General features: G+C 50.2%; 1 protein-coding gene across 2 annotated transcripts in view; it reads right to left on the bottom strand.

The window, feature by feature from the left end:
- Positions 1 to 1,091: 1,091 nt before the first annotated feature.
- The window catches only part of NDUFA10 (NADH:ubiquinone oxidoreductase subunit A10), a 140,848-nt gene continuing 119,654 nt past the window's right edge, over positions 1,092 to 22,285 (bottom strand). The window contains exons 10-12 of one of the 2 annotated variants that reach the window (XR_010135868.1): positions 7,330 to 7,439; positions 3,955 to 4,203; positions 1,092 to 3,860 (exon numbers count right to left, since the gene is read on the bottom strand). Coding sequence is in view for 1 of the 2 variants with exons in the window: in XM_054548728.2 (XP_054404703.1) it covers positions 7,344 to 7,439 (96 nt within the window). In the remaining variant the exon portion in view is untranslated. Of the gene's footprint in view, positions 3,861 to 3,949; positions 4,204 to 7,329; positions 7,440 to 22,285 lie in introns of those variants that run through there. The other variant, XM_054548728.2, reaches the window with a different exon arrangement.

Genomic DNA, 22,285 nt, shown 5'->3' on the forward strand with positions numbered 1-22,285 from the left:
GTCCATTATAAATTATCCAGCCTGTGGTACTTTGTTACAGCAGCACAAAAAGACAAAGACAGTTGCATTTATCTCTGAATGTGTTAAGAACCATTGAGTTGGACACTTAAATAAAACATACAAAAAGAGCCCTCACACCTGTAATCCCAGCACTTTGGGAGGCTGAGGCGGGCAGATCACCTGAGATCAGGAGTTCGAGACTAGCCTGACCAACGCGGTGAAACCCCATCTCTACTAAAAATACAAAATGAACTGGGTGTGGTGACACATGCCTGTAATCCCAGCTACTCAAGAGGCTGAGGCAGAAGAATAGCTTGAACCCAGAAGGCAGAGGTTGCAGTGAGCCAAGATCACACCACTGCACTCCAGCCTGGGAGACAATAGTGAAACTCTGACTCAAAAAAAAAACAACAAAAAGAGTTAGCCTAATGAGCGCAGCAACACATCAATGGGAAAATAACTTATGTCTGAAAAAAATTTAAAAAGCTTATCAAGATTCCTACAATGAAACAGAGGAGAATGGAAAGTAACCGTTGAAACATGAGATTAGCCTGGGTAGCAAACAATAAAACCCATCAGGTGCTAAGCATTAGCTGGAATTTGGCTCTGGAATTCTGATAACCCAAGCAAAGATCAAAACATGCCCGGCTCCATCTCACCCAAAGGCCGGATGATCCTGGCTTCACTGGACACCCATTTAAAAGTGAGCCCATTCACCCACCCACTGGATGGATGGAATCCCACGAATGTCTGACCTGGCCTCACACTGGATGGGTCTGCCTGGCCCTGAACGCCTGCTGGAAGGATCCCAACCCTGACTCCTGCCTTGTCTCACCTTCCTTAGGGTCAGAATCCTGCCCCTCAAACACTGGAAGTGTAGCTTTCTCCAGTGGACTCTGGCAGGACAATCAGAGCCCCTAACTCTCATGGCATTAGCAGCCCGTGGCAGAAATCCCCCGGTCCCACTCTGTCCCCACAGTGACCCATAAGGGCTCCTTCCCACAAGCAGGAGTGGGAAATGGCAGGATTTGGGCACCCACCCTTCTCAGTAAGGGCTTGATCAGATGCACTGCACACACTTGCTTAGATAACTTGCAGAATTTCTGCAGCCTGTCTTGAGTTTATTTTGGCTCAAATCATTATATTAACTTGCAAATAATAGCACTGGAGAACACAGGCTTGGGCTGGGGCCAGCTCCCCACTGATGTCCCCAGAGTGGACACAGGAAAAACAAGACTTCATCTCTCCCAGGTCAAAAACATTAAAGCATGAGCAGATGGAATCCTAATAGGAGTCGTCGGCCTGAGCCTTTGGGGATTTGCTGACAGTGACATCTCAAGGTCAGGGGCAGGAACCACGGTCCAAGAGAAGCTGTCCGTCCTGTGTTCCAAGCCAGCATGGGCTCTGCTGAAGCAGATGGGAGGGCAAGACGGCTGCAGTCACAGCTGCCCTGGGCCTGGCTGCCCTCTCCAATGTGCTAGCCGACAGGGAGCGGGCGGCACAGACGGTCTGGAGAGAGTGGGGCCGCAGCTTCCCATTTGGAATACGAAAGGAAAGGCCTGATGCAGCTGTCTTCAGATGGACAGAGGCCAAAAAGATGGTCTTAGGACATAAAGCAAGACAAGTCACTTCCAACTGGGGTCATTCAACAGCCATGTCTACAAGAATTAATTTGTGAATTAAACAAATGTTACTGTTAGAAAAATGAACTGGAAGAGAATGTTATATTTGCATAAGAAGAATGGAAGAAAGGGGCACTTCTGTGGAAGATGGAGGATTTGACACTGAGAATTAGCATGAGCCTTGTGATTTCAGTGAATCGTGGTAAAAAGGAGATGCTGGAATTCATTGAGAATGATGACAAGGCTGTGGAAAAAGATGATAAGCTGACACCTGGGCAGCTGAAATACAGACAGTGGGCGAGCAGGATCACAGCTCTGATTTGGAGGAATATTGGTGGATGTTGCATTACTTCTAAAATCACCTAGTGTTTAACAGCCATGCTGAACCCCACTGCATTTAAATAAAGCAGAGGGATGAAGCCATAGCAGAACTTTGGGGTATCTCTGCTCCTCTCTTGCTCCTGGTGCTCACAAGCAAAGAGGTGGCTTGGCAAATGTGTTTGTTTAGGACACCTGGCCTCCTCTGCAGCCCACTGCAATGCCTACGGTCTCTGTTGACTTAAGGTGTCTCTCTAGGTCAGAGCTTTTAGACTCCAGAGTTGATCTGGAACACCTCCGAGTGGAGAAGTTTTGCTGAGTTCTCATTTAACATTTTAAAAAAGCAGTCGCACATGTTTGCTTGTGCTTATAAGATAAATACTCAATTTTTTTTTCTTTTTTTTGAGACGGAGTCTCGTTCTGTCACCCAGGCTGGAGTGCAGTGGTGCGATTTCGGCTCACTGCACGCTCCACCTCCCGGGTTCACGCCATTCTCCTGCCTCAGCCTCCCAAGTAGCTGGGACCACAGGCGCCCACCACCACGCCTGACTAATTTTTTGTATTTTTAGTAGAGTTCCTGGCCAGGCATGGTGGCTCATGCCTGTAATCCCAGCACTTTGGCAGGCCAAGGCAGGTGGATCACCTGAGGTCAGGAGTTTGAGATTGGCCTGGCCAACGTGGTGAAACCCTATCTCTACTAAAAATACAAAAATTAACCGGGCGTGGTGGTGGGTGCCTGTAATCCCAGCTACTAGGGAGACTGAGGCAGGAGAATTGCTTGAATCCGGGAGGCGGAGGTTGCCGTGAGTCGAGATCCCGCCATTGCACTCCAGCCTGAATGAGTGAAACTCCGTCTCAAAAGAAAAAAAAAAAGATATTCCTGATCCATCACAATGTGTGGCCCCACAGTCAGCCCTCACATGAAGAAACTGATCAAAACAGGGTCCTTGGCTTAGGGTCCAGGACCCCCTTGCAATGATACACAAATATTAGTGTTGGAATACAGCATTTCTTAGTACCATCTCCACAGGAAGCATAACTTCAGTTATTATTCAACATTTTCAATAGCCTCTGTGTACCTGAAAAACAAAGTTTGGCCAGGACAAAATTACGTGTACCATATTTTGTACTAAGTTCTTCACTGTCCAGGTTGAATGCTACAGGTTAAGACACAGACATTTCAGAGTAACGCTGACCCACAGGAGTACAGTCCTGTGCGGCAGGATGGCATCTTAGGCAACAAGAACCACATATACGGTGGCAGTTCCATATAAGATTATAATATTACATTTTTACTACACCTTTTCTGTGTTGAGATATGTTTAGATACACAAATACTTAGCATTGTGTCACAGTTGCCTGCAGTATTCAGTACAGTCACATGCTGTACAGGTCTGCAGCTTAGGAGCAATAGGCTCCATCCAGCATGCAGCCTCAGTGTGTAATAGGCTATACCATCTAGGGGAGCTGCATGCACACTCTATGATGTTTGTATAATTATGAAATTGCCTAGCAATGCATTTTGCAGAACACATTCTTGTCATTAAGTAATGCATGACTATAGTTTTCTCATTCACAGTCCTTCCTGTGTGCTCCAGCACTAAGCATCAATGCCTTCCAAACAAGGCTGGACCAGTTCAGACACCAGCAGGACCTAGTGGCCCAGGATGGATGTCAGATGGTCAGGTGAGTGAAAGGATAAGCAGGGAGAATTTCTAGATGGTCTCTAGAAATTCTGCTAAAATTGCTGTGGCTCAGATACGTGACAGCATGGCTGTAGTCCCGTCATCGATTTTTCTCTCTGTAAACTCTGCGAATGTCTGGATTCCTTCACAGGATGATGCTTCTCCAGTGCCCAGGGTGCATTGCCTGAGTCATCCCTGCTCAGTTCTGCTAATGACCACCTTTCTCTAACAGTACCTGAAATCAACATTTTATAGAGTGTTGGGTTTGTGAGTAAGTTGGTAGCTAGAAGGAAGAAAAAAATTCTTATGTTTTTGTTTTAAAAACATACCGAAGTCGCCTGAAGCTTTAATGCTGTTTGATGATGTATGGGTGAGGGCTTTTGGTTGCACAGAACCGAATGATCTGGAATCATTTAACAGAAAAGTGAATTTACACAGGGGATTCTGGGACAGCCTTACGTACCAGGGCTGGGACGCACACCAGGAACGGATGAAAGCAGGGAAGGGAGAATGCCGCTCTCGGTTTCAGGCCACATCCTTGCTCTGTATCGCCTTCATCCGCTTCACCCACAGCCCACCTATGCCACACAGTGGACAGGTCTTTAGTTCCACCACACACGCAAAACATGACTTCTCTTTCTCAGCTTTGTTTCCAATGCCAAGGGGGAGACCATGGTTCTGGCAGAAACCAGTTGGCACAGCTGAGTCAGGTTTATCCCAGGAGGAATTGGTAAAGAGACTATCTACAAATGTGTAGGCAGGGGGCAAGGAAACCACAGGGGACAGCATCATTTCTTGAGGCCAGCAACAGTGAAGCTGTTAGCCCCCCTCACCTGAAGGAGCGAGGGCAAAGAGCCTGGCCATGAACGCCTACGTGGAGAGGCTGCCTTGGGGAGCCGGGACCCTCACTGGGGGTTGTAGCCAGCAAAAGGAAACTAGCTGGGATGAAGCCAGGAGTAAGTACCCTGCCCTGGCAGTACTCTCTGCCCCTCTGATCCCCTGCTGAGATTCCCCACCAGGCAAACCCAAAAGGAAGCCAGGGCAGGGGGTGGGCTGATGCGGCTCAATCAGGCCAGCAGCAGCTCAGGGCGCACAGCACAGAGCATAGTAGAGAACTGGATCATGATCTGCAGAGAGGACCAGAAGTATGTGCACAGAAGGGCTCTGATTGGTCCAGCATGGACCATGTGCCCACCTCTGAGCCAATCAGAGAGACTGGGGGAGGAGTCTGTGCCAATACGGCAGCCCTGCCATGAACGTGGCTGTTGGGATGTGTCTTAGTCCATCTGTGTTGCTGTAACAAAATACTACAGGCTAGATAGATTATAGAAAAAAAATAGAACGTTATTTTTCACAGTTCTGGAGGCAGGAAGTCCAAGATTACGGTAGGTCTGGTGTCTGGTGAGGGCTGCTCTCTGCAGCCTTATGGCTGCGTCCTCCAGAGGGGAGAACTGCTGTGTCTCCACGTGGCAGAAGAGATGGAAGGGGTGGAAGTGCCCCACTCAAGCCCTTCCATAGGCACTAATCCATTCATGAGGACCTGATCACCTCCTAAAGGCCCCACTTCTTAACACTGCTGCATTGGGGGTTGTTTCAACACGAATTTTGAGGGGACACACATCATTCAAACCACGCAGTGGGGGTGGGAAGCACGGCAGGGAAGGTGCCTAGATAAAGTCAGGTGGTCCTGAGCTCCACCATCCCAGCCTCACTCCTTCTCCCTGCCTCCCGTCCTCAGTTCTATCCTAGCCTCATTCCCTCTCCCTGCCTCCCATCCTCAGCTCCATCATCCCAATCTCATTCCTCCCTGCCTCCCGTCCTCAGCTCCATCCCAGCCTCATTCCTTCTCTCTGCCTCCCGTCCTCAGCTCCATCCCAGCCTCATTCCTTCTCCCTGCCTCCCGTCCTCAGCTCCATCCCAGCCTCATTCCTTCTCCCTGCCTCCCGTCCTCAGCTCCATCCCAGCCTCATTCCTTCTCTCTGCCTCCCGTCCTCAGCTCCATCCCAGCCTCATTCCTTCTCCCTGCCTCCCGTCCTCAGCTCCATCATTCCAATCTCATTCCTCCCTGCTTCCCGTCCTCAGCTCCATCCCAGCCTCATTCCCTCTCCTTGCCTCCCATCCTCAGCTCCATCATCCCAATCTCATTCCTCCCTGCTTCCCGTCCTCAGCTCCATCCCAGCCTCATTCCTTCTCCCTGCCTCCCGTCCTCAGCTCCATCATCCCAGCCTCATTCCTTCTCCCTGCCTCCCATCCTCAGCTCCATCATCCCAGCCTCATTCCTTCTCCCTGCCTCCCGTCCTCAGCTCCATCCCAGCCTCATTCCTTCTCCCTGCCTCCCGTCCTCAGCTCCATCCCAGCCTCATTCCTTCTCCCTGCCTCCCGTCCTTAGCTCCATCCCAGCCTCATTCCTTCTCTCTGCCTCCCGTCCTCAGCTCCATCCCAGCCTCATTCCCCCTCCCTGCCTCCCATCCTCAACTCCATCATCCCAATCTCATTCCTCCCTGCCTCCCGTCCTCAGCTCCATCCCAGCCTCATTCCTTCTCCCTGCCTCCCATCCTCAGCTCCATCATCCCAGCCTCATTCCTTCTCCCTGCCTCCCGTCCTCAGCTCCATCATCCCAGCCTCATTCCTTCTCCCTGCCTCCTGTCCTCAGCTCCATCATCCCAGCCTCATTCCTTCTCCCTGCCTCCCGTCCTCAGCTCCATCATCTCAGCCTCATTCCTTCTCCCTGCCTCCCGTCCTCAGCTCCATCATCCCAGCCTCATTCCTTCTCCCTGCCTCCCATCCTCAGCTCCATCATCCCAGCCTCATTCCTTCTCCCTGCCTCCCGTCTTCACCTGCATCATCCCAGCCTCATTCCTTCTCCCTATCTCCCATCCTCAGCTCCATCATCCCAGCCTCATTCCTTCTCCCTGCCTCCCGTCCTCTGCTTCCACCTCCTCCCCAAGATGAGAGCCTTGCAAGTTTCCTGCCACCTCCTCTGGATCTCCCTCTCATCAGTCCCCAACACCGGATCTGTCAGTAAGATCTGTCTCCTCTGCCTCCTCCACAGCTCTCCAGCCTGGGTCCTCTTCCTTGTCCCATTGGGCCATTTCAGGACTTGGCTCCTCTTGTTCTCTGCCTTGTTGCTCTGTCAACAGCCCCCACACCAGCTTCTACTGCCAATGCCCCGTCCTGCATTCCTCGGTCTCTGTGGCTGTCCCTTCTCACCTTCTCTATGGAGTCTCCTTTTCTCCCTCACTGACATTCTCTCCTTGGCCCTCGCCTCTTCTCCCAGCATGGCTCTCTTTTGATAATGTCGTATCTTTTTATGGCTGAAATATATGAGCCACCAACTCCCAAATCAGGAGCCCTCTTCCATGATGAATATGGCTATAGGCATGATCCTGAGGCACCTCAAATTTAGCAGGTCCCAAGTGGAACACGAAGTCTCTTCCCACAACCCTGACCCCTTCTTCAGGAAGCAGCTCAGGTAAAGACACCTCATCCACCCAGTCGCCCAAACCAGAAACCCAGAACCCAGTTTCCCAGTCTCTCCTTCACCCCCACATCTATCTTAGCCGGGCACTGGCTTTCAGTGCCCTGTAGAGAAGAATCTTGCCTTCACCCTCTCTTCCTTATCCCCACCATCCATCACTGACCCAGTCCACGTCACATCCTCCCTCTCCAGGATGCCTGCCAGGCCTCTGCCCCAACTCACTTACCTATTCCAAGGCACTTAGGAGTCTTCTCCACGCACAGACCATGCTGAGAACAGGGAGCCCAGTGGAGAACTGAGTAGGCTGACCCATCTGTGCTCCTGGTCTGCTGGAACCTAGAGACGAAGAGGACAGTGACCACAGAGCATATGAGTGAGGAGGGGAGCCCAAGCTCTGTGCAGGTGTAGGTGGGGCTTTACTCCACACTTTACTCATAGGTTTGAAGCCAGGGCAGCAACTTCAAAAGTGATAGGTTAGGGGAGAAACTATAAAATGAAAACACACAGTCCCTTGTTCACAAAACAGGGAAAACTGCTCTTAACAGTGTTAAAAAACAAAACTTTTCCTTTTCCTCTGTTCTCTCTAATAATTTATCATTGTTATTTGCTACTTAAGGTCATCCTACATAAAGAAAATTTCAATTTTTATGTTTTAGCTGAATTTTACCGTTCATTTTATATTGTGCAATGTCAGTTTTAAATACAAATATAAGAGCATTAGATACCCATGCAGAAACACAGAGATTACACGATTCCTATTTTGTAGCTCACACATGTATGTATATTTAATTTTTACCCGAACAGTGGAAATGCTGTGCAAAACTAAATCAAGGGTTTTGATTTCACTCTTGATACTGGCCGCGCTTCTGTCTTCTTGACACTGCCTTCAGCTTACTGGTGAATATGGAAGAACTGAAAGAAGGAACTGTGGCTTTTCCTGTCTTCTTTCCATCCACGCATTGTTTTCAGTGTAAGTGCTTGGCTAGTACAGGAAAGTACAATGAGTAAGAAAAAGTACAATAGGGTCCTTGGTTGTTGGTGTTATTCACAAGGCCACTGTCTTCTTTCTGCATTTGAAGTGGACTCGTGGAAAGCGTGGCTTTCCCACAGACTCAGTGGCAAACACACACAGTGACCTGTTCCTGGCTTCGAGTCCTGCTGGTCTCCGGTGCATCCTAGGATCACTGGAAATCTGTGCTCACTGTGCCGCATGTGAATGGAGAGGCAAGGACTGGCAGACGTGCACATTGTGCAAATCTCCTGTGCTCCTGCTCCTGCTGTGCAGTGCTTCCAAAACACAAGTTCAAAGGTAAAGGTATCAAGATTCAGGGCAGACCTGGCCGAGCATTAAGCCCAGCACAGAGCCCTTCTAAGTACAAGGCCCCATGAGATTGCACACCTGTGAAGCTGGCAGTACCCTCGTCTTAACTGCAATTGACAGGAAATTCAAGGGTAGAGGAGCATGTTAAACAACACCACAAGGACACGCAAATCCAGGGTAGGGGGCACTGCAGCCAATGACCCAGACACTACAACCAGCCAGTGGGGCCACAGAAGGGAGGACAGAGGCTGAAACAGGCTCCACCATCGGAAACGCGAACTTGTTTGGCTCCTAATTCAAACAAACCAACGGTAAAAACACATCTCTGGATAATTAGGGAAACTTGGATATGAACTTGTATTTGATGCTATAGAGGTAAAGGAAGTCTTCTTACTTTAGTTAGGAGCGAAGGATAGTCGTATGTGTTGTGGTTACGTGGGGAAAATGCCCGATCTGTGAAAGATGCAGACCAAGTCATCTGTAAGTCAAACGACAAGATGTTTGGGATTTGATGTATTTTAGAAAAAACCAGCAGGGGAATAGTTGGTACAAGATTGGCAAAATATTGAAAATGTTTGAATCCGAGAGGTTCATCATTTTATTCTACTTTTTAAAAAGTTTTTTAAGTGTTCTATAACAGAAAGAAGGAAAACAACGTATGTATGTGTGTATGTGTGTGTACTTATTATGCATTCCTTAAACAAATATTTTCTTTTAGTTTATAAGGAATTATATTTTCAACACTGAATTAATTACCTTATTTTGCAATAAATTAGTGAGCAGTTAATGAAGACTGAACTATGATCCACACATGAGAACTTTGGCATAAATCACTTTTTATCTCAACTTCGTATCCCTTCTTTTCATTTCTTCGAGCAATATGGAAAACTTCCCAGCATGTAAGACACACTACAATGTTCTTTCTTGAAGATGTAACTCTATACATTGCAGTAGCTAATTATTCAAGTTTTTATTTAGTAAAAATTCAAGAAAAATCCTATTTTTATTAGAAATTCTATCGCTAAAATTATTTGTGATAAATTGATTCTTCCCATGACTCTTTAGGGAAAAAATACATTTTTAGATCATACTTTTTCTTAAAGTGAAAGAAAAAAATTAACATGCATGTACAACACACATGTAAATTAGAGACAAGTTTAGACACAGGAATAGATTGGATTTGCCTAAATATGGCCTCAGATTAATAAAACCAAAGGGGGAAAAGTTGACTATTTTTGTTGTTGTTATTGACAATTGTCTGTTATATTTTGAAAAGCATCCATATTTGATGAAGTGCTGGAGGACCGGAGAGCATCCCAGGCTTCCGGATTCTAGGCTGGCAGCTTCCTTCTGGATTCAATTCCTCTCCTGGGCCCTCCTCCTCCTCCTCTTCTTCTTACCTAACTGCCTGTCCCCAGGCCTAAAGCCACCACCCCCTGCTGTTGGGAGGCCCTGAAGACTGATGGCCACCCTGGAGGTCACTCAGCCCCCAGAGACTGCAGCACCCAGGCTGGTCGTGGGAGTGAGCCAGATTCACCCCTCCCTCTGCCATCCCAGCCTCAGCTCCAGAAGCACGCACATCCCCTGGGGCACACAGCACCTTCCTGCATCCCTTCAGTTCCTTCCCTTCTGGGATCCCTCTTCCTTTCATCAGCAGGACACGGGCAGAAGGAACCATCCCTACCAAGAAAACTGGAATGGCTTTGGTGTCTGGCTAAGATGGAATATAGAGCCAGGCTGCCTGCTCCGTGAGAAAACGGAAATGCAGGAACCAACTGGGGCACAGCTCACAGACGGAGCAAGGACTATTCAGAACCACCCAGGGCCCAGCTCACAAATGCAGTCAGGACTGTTCAGAGTTATGCAGTCATGGGCATTTCTCCTCCACTTCCAAATACTCTGCAATAATATCACAATGTTTATACCAAGGAGGTTATAAAATGAAAGAAAGTGTTCCTCTGAAGTCTACAGTGGCATTTCCTACAGCACCTAGAAAGCCAAGTCTCTTACAGCACTCAGGAGGTGCTCAGACTGCACCTGGGGCTGTTTGGAGGAGGCGCTGCCCCTGCCTGCCAGCCTCCAGAGTCAGGAAGGGTGGCCCCGAGGGAGCTGCCTACACACATTCTGCTCTTTTTGTCAGCCCCCGGCCCACAACTGAATTCCCAGGACTGGGGGCTGATGCCGTATTTACGAGCTTTGCTCCTGGTGAGGTTGAACCCCGGGGCTTCCAACCCCAAAAGAGATCAGACCCGAAGAGGGCACCAGCAAGGGCAGGCAAGGAATGCCTCTCCAGGAACGCCTCTCCTTCCTCTCCTTCCTTCTCTTGCACTGGTGAGCATGTGGACATGTCCTGTGATTGCAGGTTCCTGCTACTTAGTGCCACTGCATCACAGACAAGGTGAGAAGAGCAAGATGCAGGTGTCGACTCTGCATCATCTTGGAAACCACATTCATGAGTGCACAACAAAGTCCTACACGGATGGGGCAAGGACCACAGGAGAACAACAGTCATCATACGAAAGCACAGCAGGCATTTTTCCGAGCTTACAGCGCGCCAGGCCTGTCTCCTTCTCTCCACATGTAAAGGGGTGTGAAGGAGGGGTGTGATGGAAGGATGTGATGAAGGGGTGTGATGGAGGGGTGTAGAGGGGTGTGATGGAGGGATGTGGAAGGGTGTAATGGAGGGGTGTGATGGAGGGATATGATGGAGGGGTGTGGAGGGGTGTAAAAGAGGGGTATGATGGAGGGGTGTGATGAGGAGTATGATGGAGGGGTGTGATGGAGGAGTATGATGGAGGGGTGTGGAAGGGTGTAAAGGAGGGATGTGATGGAGGGGTATGATGGAGGAGTATGATGGAGGGGTGTGATGGAGGAGTATGATGGAGGGGTGTGGAAGGGTGTAAAGGAGGGATGTGATGGAGGGGTATAATGGAGGAATATGATGGAGGGGTGTGGAGGGGTGTGGCAGTGTGTGATGGAGGAATGTGATGGAGGGGTGTGATGGAGGGGTGTAAAGGACGGGTGTGATGGAGGGGTGTGATACAGGAGTATGATGGAGGGGTGTGGAGGGGTGTGGTGGGGTGTGATGGAGGGGTGTGATGGAGGGGTGTGGAAGGGTGTAATGGAGGGATGTGATGGAGGGATGTGATGGAGGGGCATGGAGGGGTGTAAAGGAGAGGTGTGATGGAGGGTGTGGTGGGGTGTGAGGGAGGGGTGGGGTGTGAGGGAGGAATGTGGAGGGTTGTGCTTGAGGGGTGTGATGGAGGGGAGTCATGGAGGGGTGTGATAAGTGTGATGGAGGGGTGTGATGGAGGGGAGTCATGGAGGGGTGTAAAGGAAGGGTATGATGGAGGTGTGTGATGGAGGGGTGTAGAAGGGTGTGGCAGGGTGTGATGGAGAGGTACGAAGAGATGTGATGGAGGGGTGTGATGGAGGGGAGTCATGGAGGGGTGTAAAGGAGGGGTATGATGGAGGGGTGTGATGGAGGAGTGTGATGGAGGGGTGTGGAGGAGTGTGGCGGGGTGTGATGGAGAGGTATGATGGAGAGGTGTGATGGAGGAATGTGGAGGGTTGTGATGGAGGGGTGTGATGGAGGGAGTCATGGAGGGGTGTGATGGAAGTGTGATGGACGGGTGTGATGGAGGGGTGTGATGGAAGGGTGTGATGGAGTCATGGAGGGGTGTGATAGATGTGATGGAGGAGTGTGATGGAGGGGTGTGATGGAGGGGTGTGATGGAGGGATGTGATGGAGGGGTGTGATGGAGGGATGTGATGGAGGGGTGTGATCCAGGGGTGTGATCGAGGGTTGTGATGGAGGTGTGTGATGGAGGGTTGTGATGGAGGCGTGTGATGGAGGGGTGTGGAGGGGTGTGGCAGGGTGTGATGGAGAGGTATGATGGAGAGGTGTGATGGAGGGGTGTGATGGAGGGGAGTCATAGAGGGGTGTAAAGGAGGGGTGTGATGGAGGGGTGTGATGAGGTGTGATGGAGGGGTGTGATGGAGGAGTGTGATGGAGGGGTGTGGAGGGGTGTGGCGGAGAGGTATGATGCAGAGGTGTGACGGAGGGGTGTGACGGAGGAATGTGAAGGGTTGTGATGGAGGGGTGTGATGGAGGGGTGTGATGGAGGAGTGTGATGGAGGGGTGTGATGGAGGGGTGTGATCAAGGGGTGTGATGGAGGGGTGTGATGGTCCCTTCCACAATTGCCAGGATGAAACAGAAAACTGCACCACTAGAGCTTCCAGGCCAGGTACCTGGAAAATGGTTGATAGCTATTTTTATTCTAGGCAAAAGAAGTCTCCAACTCAACAAAGTCAGTTAGTAAGGCAGGTGGACATCAGAGCCAAAGCAATGAGCCACTGGGCCACCCTGCCCATCCCTGAGGGTAGAGAAGCTCCTGGGCCTCAATGCAACACTTAAGGGAGTAAGAGGCTGAATATACAATGTCCAGCCCAGATGTAAAAACAGAATTCCATGACCTGCAGCATCCAGCACACAAAACCCATCATCATCCACAGTCACCAGCCCAGAAAGCCCACCCATCATCCACAGTCACCAGCCGGGAAGCCCACCAATCATCTACAGTCAGTAAGCCGGGAAGCCCACCCATCTTACAAAGTCACTAGCCTGGGAAGACCACCCATGATCTACAGTTACCAGCCTGAAAAGCCCACCAATAACCCACAGGCACCAGCCCAGAAAGCCCATCCATCATCCACAGGTGCCAGCCCAGAAAGCCAACCCATCTTCTGCAGTCACCAGCCCAGGAAGCCCACACATTATCCACAGTCACCAGCCTAAGAAGTCCACCCGTCATCTACAGTCACCAGCCTGGGAAGTCCACCCATAATCTACAGTCACCAGCCTGGGAAGCCCACCCATAATCTACAGTCACCAGCCTATGAAGCACACCCATCATCTATGGTTGCCAGACTAGGAAGCACACCCATCATCCACAGTCACTAGCTTGAGAAGCTCAACCATAATCCACAGTTGCCAGGCCGAAAAGCCCATCTATCACCCACAGTCACCAGCCCAAGGAGCCCATCCATCATCGACAATAACCAGCCTATGAAGTGCACCCATCATCTAGAGTCTCCAACCTAGAAAGCCCATCCATCACATACAATCAACAGCCCGAAAAGCCCACTCATCATCTACAGTCACCAGCTTGAGAAGCCCACCCATCATGTACAGTCACCAGCTTGGGAAGCTCACCAATCACTCACAGTTACCAGCCTGAGAAGCCCACAGATTACCTACAGTCACCAGCCAAGGAAGCCCACCCATCATTCACAATCACCAGCCCAGTAAGCCCACCCAATATCTACAGTCACCAGCCTATGAAGCACACCCATAATCTACAGTCACCAGCCTTGGAAGCCCACCTATCATCCAGTTCCCAGCTCGGGAAGCCCACCCGTCATCTACAGTCACCAGCCCATGAAGCCCACCAATCATTCACATGCACCAGTCAGGGAAGACCACCCATGATCTAATGTCTCCAGCCCAGGAATCCCAACCATTGTCTACAGTGACCAGCCCTGAAGCACAACCATTATCCACAGTCACCAGCCTGGGAAGGCCACCCATCAATTACAGTCACCAGCCCAAAAAGTCCACCCATGATCCACAGTCATCAGCCCCAGAAGCCCAACCATCATCTACAGGCACCACTTCTAGATGCTCACTAATCATCTACAGTCACTAGCTGAAGAAGACCACCCATCACCCATAGTCACCAGCCTTGGAAGCCCACACATCATCACAGTCACCAGCCTGGAAAGCCCACCAATCATCCACAGTCACCAGCCCCAGAAGGTCACCAATCATCTACAGGCACCAGCTCCTGAAGCTTACCCATCCTATACACATTACAGCCGAAAAAGACCACCCATCATCCATAGTCTCCAACCTGAAAAGCCCACACATCATCCACAGTCAACAGCCCTGGAAGCCCACACATCATCTATGGTCACCAGCCCAGGAAGCCCATCCATCATCCAAAGTCACCAGCCCAAGAAGCAAACCAATTATCTACAGTCACCAGCCCAAGAAGCCAACCCATGATCTATAGTTACCAGCCTAGCAAGCCCACCCATCATCCACAGTAACCAGCTTGGGAAGCATATCCACCATCTACATTCACCAGCCTATGAAGCTCACCCATCATCTACAGTCCACAGCCTAAGTGCACCCATCATCAAACCACCAGCCCAGGTGCCCACCCATCATCCACAGTCACCAGCTCAAGAAGCACACCCATCATCAATAGCCACGAGCCTAGGAAGACCACGCGTCATCCACAGTAACTAGTCCAAAAAGCCTATCCATTATCTATCATTACCAGCCCACACATCATCTATAGTCACCAGCCCAGAAGGCCCACCCATCATCTACAGTCACCATCTTATGAAGTGCACCCATCATCTACAGTCTTCAGCCTAGGAAGCCCACCCATCATCTACTGTCACTAGCTGAAGAAGACCTCCCATTATCTACAGTCACCAGCCCGAAAAGCCCACCCACCACGTACACTCTCCAGCCTGGGAAGCCCACCCATCATCCTCACTCAGCAGCCCAGGAAGCCCACCCAATATCCACAGTCGCCAGCCCGGGAAGCTGACTTACCACCCACAGTCACCAGCCGGGGAAGCCTACCCATCATCTACAGTCACCATCCCAGGAAGCCCACCAGTCATCCAAAGTCACCAGTCAATGAAGCCCACCCATCATCTACAGTCACAAGCTTGGGAAAGCCCACCCATCATTTACAGTCTCCAGCCTGGGAAGTTCACCCATCATCTACAATCACCAGCCTGGGAAGCCCACCTTTCATCTACAGGCACCAGCCTATGAAGCCCATCCATCATCTACAATCACCAGCTTGGGATGCCCACCCATCATCTACAATCGCCAGCCCAGTAAGTCTACCTGTCATCTACAGTCTCCAATCCAGGAAACCCACCCATTATCCACAGTCACTAACCTAGGAAGACCACCCATCTTCTACAGTCACCAGTCCCAGACGCTCACCCATCATCTACAGGCACCAGCTTGGGGCCAGCCTGCTGTGAATAAGTCAGCCATGTACGATGCCCCTGCCAGCTCTATGGACAATCCCAGAAGGCAAATAATGACTTCTGTAACAGTTAGCCCCAAGTGGCCAAGACTTGATTAATAACTTTTTTTCTAATTTTAGTCTCTGCTTCTAACTTAGGTCCAATCCAAAATGGCCATAAGAGCCCCCATTCTAATAAGCCACCTCCAGCTCCCCCAGCCAAAGGCCTTGTGATGATTAATACTGAATGTCAACACAATTGGATTGAAGGATGCAAAGCAGTGTTCCTGGGTGTGTCTGTGATAGTGTTGCCAAAGGAGATTAACATTTGAGCCAGCGGACTGGGAGAGGCAGACCCACCCTCAATCTGGGTGGGCACCATCTAATCAGCTCCCAGAGAGGCTAGAATAAAGCAAGCAGAAGAAAGTGCAATGAGCAGACTTGCTGAGTCTTCCGGCCTTCATCTTTCTCCCATGCTGGATGCTTCCTGCCCCTGAACATCAGACTCCAAGTTCTTCAGCTTTTAGACTCTTGGACTTACATCAGTGGTTTGCCAGGGGCTCTCGGGCCTTCAGCCACAGACTGAAGGCTGTACTGTTGGCTTCCCTACTTTTGAGGTTTTGCGACTTGGACTGGCTTCCTTGCTTCTCAGCTTGCAGACAGACTACTGTGGGATGTCACCTTGTGATCGTGTGAGTCAATACTCCCTAATGAACTCCCTTTCATATATATATGTATATATCCTATTAGTTCTGTCTCTCTGGAGAACCTTGACTAATACAGGCCTCTAGCCAGGGCACACCTGAGCCTCCCCGTTTTCCTACCATGAAGCTTCCCCACTCCTCTGCTTATCTTTGTCTCTGCCAAATGCAGGTGATAATGGCTGCCTCCCCTGCTATAGCAAGCTCTGAGTAGGTAACCTGTGCTTTTCTCATTGGGTGGTCTTTTCTTCCATAGAAAAAAAAAAAAACCCATGTGTGTGGGCTAGGGGTGGGGAAGTCACCCACATAGCCCAGCAAAGCTGAGTGACACTGATGGGTGGGTGTAGAACCTTGTCAGATCCCCTGGCATTGCTGATGTGGAGAAGTGGTCTGGCTAGAAGATCAAACCAGCCACCACATTCCCTGAAGCCAAAGCCTAATCCAGAGCAAGGACCTCACTCCCTTCAATTCTGTGATGGAAAAGCTAGAGAAGGAAGTTGCAGAAGCAAAGCCTGGAGCCAGCAGAGGTTGACTCAGGAGGCTGAAGGAAAGAAGCCATCTTCATCACATAAAGGTGCAAGGTGAAGTAGCAAGTGCTGATGGAGACGCTGCAGCAAGTTATACAGAAGATCTAGCTGAGATCATGGATGTAGGTGGTTACACTAAACAAAAGATTTTCAATGTAGAAGAAACAGCTTTCTGTTGGAAAAAGATGCCATCTAGGACTTTCATAGCTAGAGAGAAGTCAATGCAGGGCTTCAAAGGACGAGCTGACTCTCTGATTAGGGGCTAATGCAGCTGGTGACTTTAAATTGAAGCCAACACTCTTTTCCATTCTGAAAAATCCTAGGACCCTTAAAATTATGCTAAATTGACTCCACCATGCTCTACAAATGAAACAACAATGGCTGGGTGGCAGTGGCTCACATCTGTAATCCCAGCACTTTGGGAGGCAGAAGGATCACTTAAGCCTAGGAGTTTGAGGCTGCAGTGAGCTATGATCACGCCACTGCCTGGGTGACAGAGTGAGACCTTGTCCCCCAAATAATAATAGTAATAAGTGGAATAAGAAAGCCTGTATGACAGCACATCTCTGTACAGCATGATTCACTAAATATTTTAAGCCCACTGTTGTGACCTACTGCTCAGAAAAAAAGATTCCCCTGAAAATGCTAGCACTCACTGACAATGCACCTGCCCCCCAAGAGCTCTGATGGAGAGGCATAAGGAGGTTCACATTGTTTTCACAGCTGCTAATACAACATCCATTCTTCAGCCCATGAACCAAGGGGTAATCTGACTTTCAAGTTTCATTATTGAAGAAACACATTTTGTAAGGCTATAGCTGACATAGATAGTGGTTCCTCGGATGGATCTGGGCAAAGTCAATTGAAAACCTTCTGGAAAGGATTCGTCATTCTAGATGCCAGTAAGAACATTTTTGATTCATGGAAGGAAGTCAAAATATCAACATTAACAAGAGTTTAAAAGAAGTTGATTCCAACCCTCATAGGTGACTTAAGGGGTTCAAGACTTCAGTGGAGGAAGCAACTGCAGATGTAGTGGAAATGACAAGGGAGCTAGAATCAGAAGTGGAGCCTGAAGATGGGACGGAACTGCTGCAATCTCAGGAGAAAATGTGAGTGAATGAGGAATTGCTTCTTGTGGATGAGCAGAGAAAGTGGTTTCATGAGATGGAAACTACTCCTGGTGAAGATGTCTTGACCGTTGTTGAAATGACAACAAAGGATTCTGAATATTACATAAACTTAGTTAATAAAGCAGTGGCAGGGAGATTTACTCTCAATTTTAAAATTTAAAATTTTAATTTTAAAAGAAGTTCTACTATGGATAAAATGCTATCAAATAGAATCTCAAGCAACAGAGAAATCTTTCATGAAAGAAAGTGTCAACAGATGCAGCAAACTTCATTGTTGTCTTATTTTAAGAAGTTGCCACGGCCACCCCAATCTTCAGCAGCCACTACCCTATGCAGTCAGCAGCCACCAGCTCCAGACAAAACCCTCCAGCAGTGAAATGATTACAACTTGCGGAAGGCTCAGATGATTGTTGGCATTTGTTAGCAATAAAGTATTTTTAAGGTGAGGTATGCACATTGTTTTTGTAAGACATAATGCTATTTGCATACTGAATAGACTATAGTACAGTATAAATATAGCTTTTATATGCCCTGGAAAACCAAAACACCTGTGCAACTTACTTTTTTGCAACATTCCCTTTGTTGCAGTGGTCTGGAACTGAACGCGCAATACCCCAAAGGTATGTCTGTATACACTTGTACACACCGTGTCCACAGGACTGGGTTTGTGCTCTAAAATACATTTCTCATCCTGAATGGGAACGGCCTTGTTCTGTGCATGCCTGGTGCACGCTGTTTGTGGGACCTTAGGCAAAGGTAATTTGGTGACACCGTTTAGCGCCAGGGTGGTTCCTGAGGCAAACAAAGCACCCAGACCTGCAGTCTAGACCCAAAGCAGCCCTGAGAGCCGCTCCTTGGAAACAGCCAGGATTCCTGCGGAAGGGGGCTGGGCTCCTGCTCCGCCGAATGCAGATTTGACTTGATTTTAATTAAAACTAAGAGACAGCAGGAGCCCAGCCGATATTTGGGCTGCAGTCGGCCATTTCACTCAATCCATACAACACCCTTTCAGGTCAGACACGTGCCTGTTTCACAGACATGGAAACACAGGCCCAGAACTCACATGGGCAGTGAGTGGCTGTGGTGGAAATCAAGAGTGCGTTCTTGTCTGACCCAGCTCACCTCACCTCTGCTTGGTGAGGTCACCCTGAGGCTCTGAGGCTTCCCAGGGTCACAGCTGGACACGACACACGGCAGCTGGTGAGACGTGCACTCCTTCCCCACTAAGGAACATTTCTCTAGAAAACCAGACTTCTCATGAGTGCTTTGGACCCTAAAACACCTTTCAGGAATGTGGCCATAGAACGTCAGCACAGTGGGCTTGTATGTTACATTGAGCTCAGGGCGAGGAGGCTCCTTCTGCATTTTACCTGGAGGTGACCAGGAAGGGCCTTGGCCACCTCAGCCCAGCCAACCTGCAGTCGCGATGGATGGAATGATCCCACAGTCCCTGCCCTCGCTGGGCTGCTCTGCGTGTCCCAGGACAGGGCAGCCCCAGATGCTTCTGGAGTGAGGCTCTGGGTGAAAGTCTGTTTTTCTGTAAGGCCAGACATAAGGCATGAGCATGCCTGACAAATAAGGCTGGACGCTGCCCTGTTGAAAAGGGGAAAAGAGATCATCTGGAAGCATTTTCTAAGGAAAAGAATGTAAATTATACCTATTATATGTATATTCAGAAAATCTTTGCAGTTTGGAAAATGTGTCCCGGCTCTGCCATTTCTTCCCATTTCCTGCCATTTCCTTCCCCATTGTCAAGATATTCTAAAAGCCAGTCTCTTCCCTTCTCACAGATGGGTCCTTTTTGTTGGCAGCTGCTGGTTTCTAACCGGGCCCTGCTGGAGCAGAATCACTTTGGGCTGAGAGTGGGGTAGGGAAGATCCCACAGCTCTTAGATACAGGGGAGAACTTTGTGTCACTGAGATCAGGTGGGGCAGGGGCCACCTGGCCTCAGGGCTGCAGAGAACCGGGGCAGGCAGTGGTAACAGAGGGGCAGCACAGGGTCCAGACGCCCTGGAAGATGGGAGTGTCTGCCCATCCCAGGGAGCCCAGGCTGGCCTGAGGGCATGGGGTCACTCCAGGAACACAGAACTACAGGAGGCCAGGCAAAGGGGGCAAGAGGAGGAGGGGTGGGGGCCTATCTCAGAGAAATTCAGGCTTTAGAGAAAGTGGTGGTACGCCCGAGACGGCCAGAAACATCCAGTGTGCCCCAGGGGACACTGGCCCTGACACTTCGCCCCATACCCAACCCTAAAGGTGCCTCCTCCTTTCCTCTTCTTCTTTTTTCTTTTTAGTTATTTATTATTTATTTGTTATACATATTTTTTAGACATAGTCTCTCTCTGTCACCTAGGTTGGAGTGTAGCGGTGCAATTCTGGCTCACTGCAACCTCCACCTCCTGGGTTCAAGCGATTATCCTGCCTCAGCCTCCTGAGTAGCTGGGATTACAGGCATGCACCATGTCCAGCTAATATTTGTATTTTTAGTAGAGTTGTGGTTTCACCATGTGGGCCAGGCTGGTCTCGAACTCCTGACCTCAAGTGATCTGACTGCCTCAGCCTCCCAAAGTGCTGGGATTACAAGTGTGAGCCACTGTGCCCAGCCCCTGCTTTCTTCTTGTTGAGAAGGTGCCCTAGAGACTGTAGGCCCTGCCCTAGGCACGGTGCCCTCAGACCTGAGAGCCAGGGCCCCACCCCAGCCTGGTGCATCAGTGTCCTGGGGCCACCATAACACCTGGCCACACACCAGGCAGGGGGCTTACAATAGCAGACACACTATCTTAGCTCTGAGGCTGAAGTCTGAAGTCAGGGTGTCCACACAGCTGTCTTCTCCCCGAGGCTTCTAGGGGAGGGTCCTTCCTGCCTCGTCCAGTGTCTGGTGGCTCCAGGCTTCCTTGGCTTGTGGTGGAATGGCTCCAGTCCCGCCTCTGCATTCACACTGGCGTCTCACTGTGTCTGTGCCTTCTGCTCTTCTGCTCTTCTGCCCTGTCATTGGGAAGCCCTAATCCAGGAGGGTCTCATCTCAAAATCTTTAACTGAGCTACAAAGACCCTTTTTCCAAATAAGTTCCCATTCACAAGCTCCAGGGGTTAGGGTATCTTTGGAAACTGCTGTTCTACCCATTCTGCTGGGTATAAACTCACTGGATCCCTCCCACCCCAGTGGGTTGAACGCAATGTGTGCCCGGGCTTGTTGGGGTCCCGTCTACCCCATGCAGTGTGAAGACCCCCTCTAACCGCACAGTGTGAGAAGGGGGCTTCCTCGGCCACCACATGGAAGGACAACCCTTTGAGTCTCACAGAGGACAGAGGAGAGGCAGTGCTTCCAGTGGGCATTCTTGGTCCTCCCAGCTCAAAGGCCCTCTAGGTTCCAGGGACTTCCAGGCGCCATATGTGCTCCTGGGCTCCTCAGCAGCCTCAAAGATTTGCAAGGGGACTCTTGGCGACTGAAGTGGAGCAGGGCGTGCATACGTGTGTGTGGTGGGGGGTATGTGCATCTACACGCGTGTGCTGTTGGTTCCGCACTGAGCAATGCTGAGGACACGTTCTTCAAGGGATGTTGCCGTGTCTGGGGGTTTTCGCAGCGAAGCCTGAGGTCAGTCAGATTTCCTTGCTCTTCCCCTTGTGGACACAAGCCCCATCAGAGGGAGAGCTTCCGAGGAAAGAAGGCAGGCCCAGGACAGAGGACAGAAGGCATTTGCAGATCTGCCAAGGGATGAGGCTAATCATCTCTGAAGAAGAAGAAGCAGGGAGAGGAGGGGAGGGGAGGGGAAAGGAGGGGAGCAGACTGGGAGGGGAGGGGAGCAGACTGGGAGGGGAGGGGAGAGGAGGGGAGCAGCCTGGGAGGGGACAGGAGGGGAGGAAGCAGTCCAGGTGGGAGAGGAGGTCTCCTCCCAAGTGGAGGCCTGCCTCCCCTACGCTGCAAAAACAGATCGCAGCTCCCATTCTGTCCCATGCGCAAGAGGCCTGGCCTCCTGTGGTGGGATCAGAATTCCCCTAAGGAATTCCTGGAGCCCTGAGGGGCGATAACTCCAAGGTGCTCAGGGGACCTTGAAGCAGCCCTGGCCACAGTCGTGTGCTGAGCTCATGACCTTCGGGGTCTCTGGGTGGGCCCTGCTCTGTGCCTAGATATTTCACACTCCAGCACACCTCTTAGCAAGAACCCCCGGCCCTCCAGGTGGTTGGAAATATTACCCAGAAGGAAGTCAGTATATAATTAAAAGTCATTTAATCATGTACTGTTCAAGCTCTTAGTAAAACTGCGGCTTCAATTGTGCCTTGCTGACTGTCTAGGCACTGACCACGCCCTGTTGATAGACACCAAGGCCATTTTCTGGGATACTCAGGGCACCTTCACCTCAGCACCCCAGCTGACCCTTGAAATCAGAACAAGGGCTCCTGAAGCACCCCAGGCCTTGAGAACACCAGACAGGTGCCCCCACACC

Source organism: Pongo abelii, chromosome 11 (assembly GCF_028885655.2).
Source record: "Pongo abelii isolate AG06213 chromosome 11, NHGRI_mPonAbe1-v2.0_pri, whole genome shotgun sequence".
NCBI classification, from domain to species: Eukaryota; Metazoa; Chordata; class Mammalia; order Primates; family Hominidae; genus Pongo; species Pongo abelii.